Source organism: Ammodytes marinus (genome assembly GCF_949987685.1).
Source record: "Ammodytes marinus genome assembly, chromosome: 22".
In the NCBI taxonomy this organism is placed as follows: domain Eukaryota; kingdom Metazoa; phylum Chordata; class Actinopteri; order Uranoscopiformes; family Ammodytidae; genus Ammodytes; species Ammodytes marinus.
Window position 1 is genome coordinate 15,110,598 of NC_137226.1, and position 10,692 is coordinate 15,121,289.

The 10,692-nt window shown below is 40.9% G+C and overlaps 1 protein-coding gene across 1 annotated transcript in view; it reads right to left on the bottom strand.

Moving 5' to 3' along the window:
• Positions 1 to 2,163: 2,163 nt before the first annotated feature.
• The window catches only part of LOC307268246 (proton myo-inositol cotransporter-like), a gene marked incomplete at both ends in the record, with an annotated part of 61,916 nt that continues 53,387 nt past the window's right edge, over positions 2,164 to 10,692 (bottom strand). The window contains 6 exons of the mRNA XM_080050801.1: positions 2,164 to 2,390; positions 3,299 to 3,451; positions 3,895 to 4,013; positions 4,225 to 4,350; positions 7,168 to 7,288; positions 7,385 to 7,548. Of these exons, the coding sequence (XP_079906927.1) occupies positions 2,164 to 2,390; positions 3,299 to 3,451; positions 3,895 to 4,013; positions 4,225 to 4,350; positions 7,168 to 7,288; positions 7,385 to 7,548 (910 nt within the window). The remainder of the gene's footprint in view (positions 2,391 to 3,298; positions 3,452 to 3,894; positions 4,014 to 4,224; positions 4,351 to 7,167; positions 7,289 to 7,384; positions 7,549 to 10,692) is intronic.

Below are 10,692 nucleotides of genomic sequence, written 5' to 3' on the forward strand. Positions count from 1 at the left end.
TTTTTATAACAATATAATAAATATAAATGTGTCTATACTTTCTAAATATAGCTTTACTAAGATCATTAAACCCTTACAGCTATTAAAGGTACCTTTTATAAAGCTCACTAGCATTAAATCTCTCCAAAACACCATCAAATGGTTGTCTGTGATTTACTCTTAGTGACTTAGGAGTCCTCTCGAGGACTCTTAGCTTTTTATAGATTTAGGAGCTAGTTTTAGCGCTAAAATGCTTTGTGAATTACACTTATCTTAAAAAGTTAGGAGTCCTAAAATTAGGAGTGAAACGCCCCTTATTTTTGAGAGTTACTCCTAAATCAGCACGTTAGGACCTACTCTTAGCCTTAAAATGTTTTGTGAATACGGCCCCTGTTCATTAAACACAGCTACAGCACAGCTTGTTAAAGCCTCATAAAACTTCTTCCTGTTGTGTCACACAAAGTTACTCGGTGGTGGTCTAGTTTTTGCTGCACAGAAACCTTATTAGTGTATTTGACTAACAAGGTGTAACTTCACACAATTTTACTAAGCAACATTGGCATATTACGCTAAAGCCTACTCCTTGACGTTTCGACAGAAGAACCACAGAAACGATATGCTTCGCTATTTGTACATAAGGCTATGGAGGAAGACAGAAATCAACGTATGAAACCATGAGTAAAAAAATAATATTCCATCACAGGGGAAATACAAATATGTACATGTCAAATTAAAAAAAAAGCTACGTAGACCTATCATAACATGACATAATACATCCACTTGAGGGATATGGAGTAAAACGGCCATTAGGCACCTTCACAATACACAGGCACTATTATCATCATGTCAAAGATAGAACGAAATACTTAAGTCTCAATTATAAATAAAAATTGTATTAATGTACCACTTTCTTTGATAGGCATAACACATTTAGTACCCAGCAACATGAATTAGCACTCAGCTAGGTGTTTATACAAGTGTAGGTCTTGGTAACCTAGCGACAGAGTGACACGTGGCTGTACTCTCCATATAACGTTAAAAACTGCAATTATTAGAGACAGGGAAGCAACATAGTTGAACGCCTGAACCTCAAATAAAATTAAAACACTAGCACAGACTATTATAAAGAAATAAGTAGCTAAGGTGATATATAAATAAAATATAAATTAAATAAATAGATAGATAGATAAAAAATAAACCATAGCAACAGAGCTGATATTCCTTTCAGTGCTACTAGGTTAGCATGTGGTTTTGTTTAGGCACCAACTGACAATACATAGTTTTCTAAACTGGAACAATATACTGTACATCTCTGGTGTTTGCTTTTTCATAAAAAATATCAGAAGGACCACAAACTAAGACGGTCGTCAGATGAGGAACTGACATTAGTGTGCTATGCTACAAGCGTAAACAACATAGAATCGAGAAGGGTTTCATATAGAAAGGCAGAATGGTACTAGAGCTCAACGATAAGTCACAACTGCTTTCGTTTTAACAGACGTTTTGTGGACGCACAAACCTGGTTCTCAAGACCACATTTACTGTAGCTTTCCTTAATGGAAATATAACACTGTAGTCGTGTTTGACTTTGTATACTGTATGTACAACACAACATCATATATGAATGATGAATGATATGTACTCAGAAAATTTACAAAATAATAGGGACAACTTACTGAAACCGAGCTGCTTTTGATCATGATCAGTGGACCTCGTAATAGAGGAAGTGTCCCCTATATTTTGTGTATAGAGTGTGTCTTAAATATTATTGTTTCCTGTCCAAGCAAGAAGACACCAAAACTCTGTCCGTGATGTGTGGAAAAGGCAATGTTATAGCCTTATGTTATTTGGATATTTGGGGTGCATGGTTGACCACAGACGCCGAATCTGGAGTCAGCTCCCTTTCAATTGAGAGAACCGGCTGAGAACAAAACATTCATACTCCTTCTGCAAACTGCTTCAGCATTATCACTGATTTTAGATTCCTCAATTGAAAGTGAACTCACTCACATGACTGACGCAAGCAAAATAGGCCTTTTAAAATGTGATTCTTAACCTCATAGCCAGGGTAACCATTGGCTCCTCAGCTCAAACACACACAGAAAAAAAGAATACTATTACAGACCCAAACACTTTGCATGTTTCAGTAATCACACCCAGAGGGAGGTGTTACCAACGCTCTCCCTAGTCCACGTCGGATGCGTCGTTGTCCGATAGATGGTAGTTTGAACCTTTGACTCGGATGTATTCTACCTGCCGTCCCTCGTCCGAATCGGTGGCGCCGCAGGAACAAAGCTGGTTATCAAACAGCGCCTCGATCTCCTCCAGACGCCGGCCCTTGGTCTCCGGCAGGCAGCCCAAGATGAAGAAGAAGCCCAGCAAAGCCAGGCTGGAGTAGAGGAAGAAAGCTCCTGGGAACACAAAACAAAAGACCACCCAGTCACTAAGGACACCCACAAACGCAAGAAACGCACTGTAGAGAGCCGCGACATCAGTTTGTAAACGTTGCAATACTGAGAGAGTTAAAATCAAATTTGTGTCAACTCATTTGGCGATGACTTGAATGTAACATATTTCATTTATATGAAAACGTTACGCACAATAGCTTTGAAAGTAGAAGTACCATGCTTCTGTCAAAAGTGAATTACAGCTAGGTTAACAGAAGAGGTTAATGAACTACTACATAGAGAAACAAACACGCCTATAAATAAGCATTCATACAGAAACAAAGCGACGGGTTTAATGAGAATTCCTCGACACTGTGATTTCTATTTTCTCCTTGTCAAAGCAAAATGTCATTTGTAAGCTACAGCCAAGTTTGCGTTATGCTAAACATCATTGCCATTCCTATTACAACATCATTATGTTCCTTTGTTCTTGGGAACGATTCTTATTAACCGGATGAACGCCTGACCAACTCTGATCGATCATTAACCAACCACATCTCAGGATGCCTCCACATTTACCACTGATATATCGATCGTCAACTCCTTCCAAAGGTCACTTCCTCCCTGTCAGAGGAGAAATCTACTGTTGAGACACTTAACTGAAGAGGTGTGACGGTGGAAAAAATGGTTGACAACACCTCGGGGGATCAGTCAACTGTTTTCCTCCTTGCTGGTCTACAACATCTGCTGAGGGGGTTGCGAAAGTATTGACAGAAATGGATGAGGACTGACAGCATGGATGTCTGCTAGTAAATGCACCTGACCAAGACGACGGAATAAAAACCTGGATAGAGTTTTTTTTATCTTAACCTACCGCAAAAAAAAAAGGTGAAGGTAGGCTCATTGTGTAATTCTGCAGTCCAGAAACTAACCGTAGTAGGTTAAGTACTGAGCCAAGTGTAGGAACGTGACGGACACCAGGATGTTGAAGGTCCAGTTGACTCCTGCGGCACAAGCGTTCCCCGTGCTCCTTGCCCACAGAGGGTAGATCTCTGAGTTGATGGTCCACGGCATTGGACCCATTCCTGAGAGAGATGAGAGATTACACGAGAAGATGGAGACAGGGGGCTCAATGGAGAGTAATAGCACATATTGGGTTACTCTTATGCATTGAGATCACATTCCTGTTTGTCCACAGTTGACTTTAACATGCACCATTGCAACATTTAAAGAAGACTAAAGAGTCGACAACCATGCCATGGGCACTGTGAGTCTGTACAAAATGTCATTGTGTTTCAGGCAGTCACAGCATAAAACAATAGTGGTGTAAAGCAGTAAAACAAAAAGGAGCTGATTGGTTGCAGTTCCCGTCTGCATTTTCAACAACCATATGAAGAGTTGAATATTTAATACAGTAGTTGATGAGTTCAGTTTTGTAGATATTTTGGACCTTCCAATCATATCACAATCTTTCTCAGCAGATGGAAGTTTGCCCCGTGTTTTAAAATGCGACGGTTCCGGTTCTTACCTGGAGCGAAGGCAGCCAGGTAGAGAATCAGACCCAGTAACACCAGCCAGGAGTAGGACGTGGGACAGTAGTTGTAGGCCCAGTAGGTGTGGTCTCTCATCAGGCTTGAGTTAGAGCAACTACAAACAAAAGGGAGGCACACTCGCGGGGTTTTAGTTAATCGCTCTTGACATTAGCTCTCAATTCAAGCAATATGTCACTGGGTTTAACCAAAGCTCTGAACAAATATTTTCGAATCCTACGTTATGAAAAACATCCTGTACAACAGCATATAGCCTTCCTCAACACATACACACACACATACTCAGGCAGCAGCATCCTGTGACTCACCTGCCCCACGCTGCGTGCTCGGTGGACACCTTATTGACTGGGACGCAGGAGGAGGTGAGGAGCGCCGAGCCGTTTTCACGGTAGCAGAAGCCACATCCTGGGTCCAGCATGCACGGCTCACACAGCCTAAGAGACAAACAAACATAAGCTATCATTTTTATAACACCTAAAATAATATAAATCATTTTTGAATAGTTTAGTTGGTGCTGCACTCTCTCTGAAAATACACTCATCTTCCTATAAAGCTTCACACAATGTGACTGTAGAAAGGAAGCATTCAGCCCCCTCTAATTGAGACTGGCCTCATTACCCAAATGAAATGAATGGACAGATTGTTCCCCTCATACAGGAAGCGATACGTCAAGATTAGGAGCAAAGAACAAATGTGTGGGATTCATCACCATAACGTCTCTGTTGTGTCTTATCGTCTTCTTTTGTTATGTCTTTGTTTGCTAATTATACATGTTGCCAAGTGCACTGTTGCTAGATATGTGATTAGCAGTCATTCAAGAGGGTTTAAATGCTGACTTACGGACAAATTCAATTTGTACATGTTTTCATGCAGTGTCACCTGGTTTGTGGCCGTAGTGCCTGATGGAAGAGCATGGAATCTGAAAGTGTTTTGTTTCAGGGGTCTATTTCTGCAGCCTGCAGACTCCATTTGTTCTGGGCACCTCACTCTAATTACACAATGAAGGCAGCTAGACTGAAATAAAACCTGTTTTAGTAGCCTGCCAGAGCAGAAATAAATATTTTGGGAAGGTGCGGAGGGACGTGCAACAGCTTAGCTGGAGATAAAATTCAATTGATGCCTTTGAACATATGTATAATATTGGTCTTCAAATAGATATCATTATGCGTAACCAAAGCTATAGAGTTTTTTCGTGACTGCATTGGTGTGCAACACCTTTGATCAAATCTACTCTGTAGACATCTGATGAATTGCACTTTTCACTACTTAACCCCAAATCAGGGGAGTAAAACCGAAAGGAAGGCATTGAACAGTGTGTAAAATATAGTATCCAGTAGCTTTAAATTTGGTATAGTTAACACCTCATCATAGGCTACTTTACTAACTAACACTATGACTAGCAATACAAGAATACTGCTGCTCCTTCACTTTCATGTATTCTACGTTTTCAACCACATCGTGAAGCTAACGTATAGCTAGCTTGTTATCTACTACTAATACAATCTGATTGTAGCAGTTGATATTTTGATAAGCAAAATCGATGGTTGCCAGCCAGAAATCAGCACATTGATTAAGTCTTCCTCTGTTTGAAATCAAGGACACATTGTTTAAACAATTTCTAATACTACTCAGTGGTCAAACCTCGCATAGCAACAGTTACTAAGGGGTGGTAGGGCTTAGGCCTTAGGGAATGGGAGATTGTTTATTCAAAAGGAAACGCATGCACCCTGCTCGCACCCAAGAGCTTGCATAATTCTCCATGTAAGTAGCCTAAAGTCAAACCCCTACTGGAGACACCTTAAGAACACATCCTTAAAAGGGACGTGTCATCCACAATGAGTGAGAGAGGCATGAATTGCTCTGGTGCCCCTTCGCAGCCGTGGTCAGGCAGGGGATGTGTGGGCTCACATGGAGTAAAGTGAACTCAATGAAGCCACTACAGTGTGGTGAAAGCACTCATCTCGACAAATTACCTCTGTGATTGTGTTTGGGTTTGTTCCTGGTTCCTGTGTGTGTGTGTGTGTGTGTGTGTGTGTGTGTGTGTGTGTGTGTGTGTGTGTGTGTGTGTGTGTGTGTGTGTGTGTGTGTGTGTGTGTGTGTGTGTGTGTGTGTGTGTGTGTGTGTGTGTGTGTGTGTGTGTGTGTGTGTGTGTGTGTGTGTGTGTGTGTGGTGCTGGACAGAGAGTCCATTAGACGCTGCTTGTTGTTATGATGAAAGGCCGTAGTTACACACCAATTTCATCTTGTGTCTGTGTAAGTGAGAGTAAAATGGGACATAGAGGTATCTGATCTCTGACTTAGATGAAAACACACTCAGGCACACTGTGTGTTTGTGTGTGTGTGTGATTGCCCATTTATTTCAGATGGACACAATGCAGTACATTGAAGCTAAATTAGTCCCACGGTTTGGGTGATGATTAAAGTCATATAGAACAATATTTACCCAGTAGTTTTACTGTATTGTTCCCATGACAACCCACTGTGTTGTCCAGTTAAAATGAATTATTAAAATGACTCAGGCCTTCTCTAATATCCTGACATGTATTGAATACACAGACTCTTTCTTATAAACTGATGCTATCTGACCTTGAGCCAGTTTCTGCACAGGTATATACACACTAGTTTTGACCATGAGTCCTCGACTGCAAAATAAAGAGATCTGTGTTAATGTAGCCTGTGTGTGAAAATGTGCAATAACTTTAAAACAAATGTACTTTTCGAAGGGTTTTATCCCCAGAAGATTTTTCATGCACTCTGAATTGATCATCGGACATCGCAAAAATATTAAGTGCATTTGCATAAGAGCAGAAGTGCTCAGAGATGATTAGTGGTCTCGCTCTGGCTCTCTCTGTTTTACTGCAGTGCATAATGTAACAGAAGGTATAATGTCACTTAACATCAACACCAGTGAAGAACAAGAGGGAACTAAAAGCCTTGGCCCCTCCTGCTCCCACCTATTCAATGCTTAAAAAGTAGAAAACACCTGAATGTTGAATAGTTCCATTCATCTACACTGTCAGGCAAGTTTTACATTATATATTTGGGATGGTAATCATGTTAGGCCTCAATCCAAACAATTTTAAGTCCTAGGCAGTTTTAGCAGGATAATTGTGCTGTATTTTTTAATCATGGAGATGATAAAATGGTGAGTGCCTTGTGGCAGTGGAGACACTTTTGCATAAGCAATGGGTCCACTGTTGCTTAATGAATTCTACTTGAAACCAACACTTAACTCTAGAAGCACATACTTACTGGTACTTAGGGCAAGTGGAGTTGGCCATAGATGGGTCTAACGGGTGGAATGTGACAGGAGGACTGTGCTGGGCGGACATCAGAAAGCCGATGGCCAACAGACTCAAACTCAGACACGTACCTGTCCAAAAAAATGATACCAATAAAATGTAAGCATGACCATTTGGATCTGTAGACACAACTGCATGATGTTGTTGGGACATTGTGAGTCACTCACCTATGATACTGCCCAGGGTTAGCTTCCTACGCCCCACTCTCTCCACTAGCCACACTCCCAGCAAGGTGAACAGGAAGTTGGTGAGGGTGGCCAGTCCAGCCAACCAGATGGCCAGCCTGTCGTCACGCACTCCTGACATCTGCAGGATGGTGGCGCTGTAATACCTGCGGGACATCAAGATAGAGGGAAATGAATAAGTGTCACATTGTGCAGTTCAAAAAATGTGTCCAGTCTTAGTGGAAGTTACGCCAAATTGACAGAGCCTCTGAGAGAAAACCACCAGCAATTTATCAGCAAGAGGGAAGTTCTAGGCGCGATGTTATGATGAAATAAATAAGTAAAAGTATGTCCCAATTGTATGCCTATTGCCTACTGCATGCAAACCACATACTTTTTATGATCTAGAATAATAAAAAGAAAGAGCAATGAGAAATGCAATTTTAAACGAAGGGAACAATAAAAAGTCTTCCTTCCACAGGAAGTAGTAATGTCATCACAACTGATAAATAACACATAACAAAAAAAACATGACCAAAGGCCATAACTAACAACATCCAACATCCATTGTTTGCAGTTAGACAATAATCTGAAAAATGTATGGAAGAGATCATTAGTGACGAAGACAAGTCAACAAATCCACCACTGACTCTCTTCCTGAGGGCCCAATCACAGCCTCTCTCTACTTGAGTACCAGCCACTCATCTAGAGACAGTTTGCAATCGGCTATAAATAGTCCCATCAGTCACTTTCAAAAGGCTCTCTCTCTCTCTCTCTACTTCTCTTTCCTTCTCTTTCCCCTCTCTCTCTCTCTCTCTCTCTCTCTCATAATTACACTTTAAATTTTGGCCCCATGTTGCTCCACGTAGGCAGATTACCCCCAATCATCACCATCAAGGCTCTACACGGGCTGTGGTCAACAACTCAGACACCTGCATGAGGTCCATTTCCCACTCCAATTATAATTGGATGTAAGTATGACCGAAGGGGGGAGGGGGGGTGGACACACACACACAAGCAAATGATGGCCACACTATCACACACATGCCCGCAACGCCTCTATTTCAGGCGTCATGAACGAGATAACATATTCTCAGCCACAGCGGCATGCACACAAATTGCATATAAACAGATTTTTGAAAAACCCTCAGAGAACGCCCAGCAAACACAAAGAAGGTAAAAAAAAAAAAATGCCAAAACAAAAAGTCCCCATCATTGTCTGCCTCTCATTTGTCTGGGGAGAACTTTGAAGAATTAGCATCCTGCTTTTCATCTCTTCAAAAGAATATATTATCTCCCTCTTCCCCAAAACAAAGACAATTAAATTGAAGGATTTGCATAATGACTCTTTACTTTTCTGTCATTGTATATGCCGTAAGGCAAGAAAAGTGAACAGGCAAGTAAATGAGATGGTTTGAAATTCAGTTTTCTTTTTAAAGGTTGACCCGCACACAGTTCTGCAAGTGATAGAATTCACAGACGGCCTTGTAAGTCATCTGAAAACTCAGTTACGTGCCGGCGAGTGTATGTGCCAGACACACATGTATACGGGGGCTTTTGAAAAGCACACACGCACGAGCAACAGCAGGAGTAAAAGCACTATTTCTGTTCTTGGCAGTACAGCCCGCTGTGTTCCATCTCCAACCCTGCATTTTACTGATTGCAGTACACAAACACACACACACACACACACACACACACACACACACACACACACACACACACACACACACACTTCTAACTTAAAAACTATGCCAAGCAGTGTGTTCCCGTATTAAATGTTAAAAGCTTCTCAGAAATGGAATCTCAGACCTAAAAGGACCCTAGCAGACGCTAAAGCGGGGAACTTGAGCTTATCTTTAAAAAAATAAATCTTATTAATTTGTTTGCATTTTCCTGTAAAGAAAATTGCTATTTTTTAGAGCCTATTTATTTTGAATTGGAAAGGAATCAATTTAACCTGTATCTCCTTTTATATTCACGTTTTGACAATAGGTGAAACGCCTGGACTAATATTTTTCTTCCACCCCAACACTGATAATATTTGTGATATTTTTAGTTTTTTCCTTGCTGCAAGGCTGAAAGGGACGAGCTCCATCTGTCAGCCCCGATGGAAAGTAACACTTCACACTAAAACAGCCAGCACTTGTCAACTATCAACACATATCGCAAAGTGACAAGACGCACTCCTAAAGGCAGCAGAGCAGGACTCTGAGGTAGTTGTTTGATAAAATAGATTTTTATATCTGTATTCTCCCCATTCTGGTGCTCTAAGACAAAGAGCATTCTTTGAAAGTAAAGAAAATATATATATTTCGGCAACAACGACTGTGAGTGGGAGAAAAGGGTGAGACCTCTTATTTCACAGTGGCATTTCGGTTCACAAGTGGAAATGGCTTCAATAAGAGGATGTCAGAGGTGAATCAGGGCTGGATCTTGTCCAATTAACTGGACCACTGAGAGCTGCGGTGACTTCTTCAACTGTGCAACAAGATGAAAATGGAAAAGTGCTGCGACCATGCATCCATTGTGCGCCTACTGCTTACACCATTCATCCTTTGTTATAATAAAAACTGCTCCAACACAGAGCAGGGGTTTGGGGGACGTATATGAGACAGGAAACCAATGGTACAAATAGTCTTTTGAATAAACTTTTAGGAAATACAATTCAGGGTTATGATGAACAAAAATCCAGAGAAAACAGATACGTTTCAAGGAAATAGACGGACTGGCAAAATCACAGTTATCTCGTTTCTGGACTAAAAGGCGAGCCAACATTTGCGAGGGTCTGGCTGCAGGCACCAGTCTGAGGTTAGTGCCAATCTCAGAAGAAAGAAAATACAAAGTAAAGTCCTACTGACACTTGGGGTGGAAGCTATCTTTTTGCTAGTTAACGATATAAAGCGAAAACTCGTGATTTTGTTAAATGTGCCACATATATTCATTTTACTGTACGTGTTTCTATGTAGCACATGCATTTGGTTTGCCAGTGCAGCAAAATGTAGTCAATGTATACTCTCAGAATTTCATTTCAACGCGCACCATTCATTCTGTCAAAGTAGGACATACGCTCAGTCCATAGGTTCAAATATTTGTGAAACCAATTCCTGAAGCAAATCATAAAGCCTCTTTGATCAAATAATTATATCTTAAGCCCCCTGCATGGAACACACACACAGTAGTTACTACTATACAAAAGTTAGTAGGCACATCAATATTGCACATATCATATTTTCATTTTACACTGTTTGTGTGAAATAGCTCTGAACAAGGGTAGCTATTATCAGGAGCCACTTTCAGCGAGAGAATGA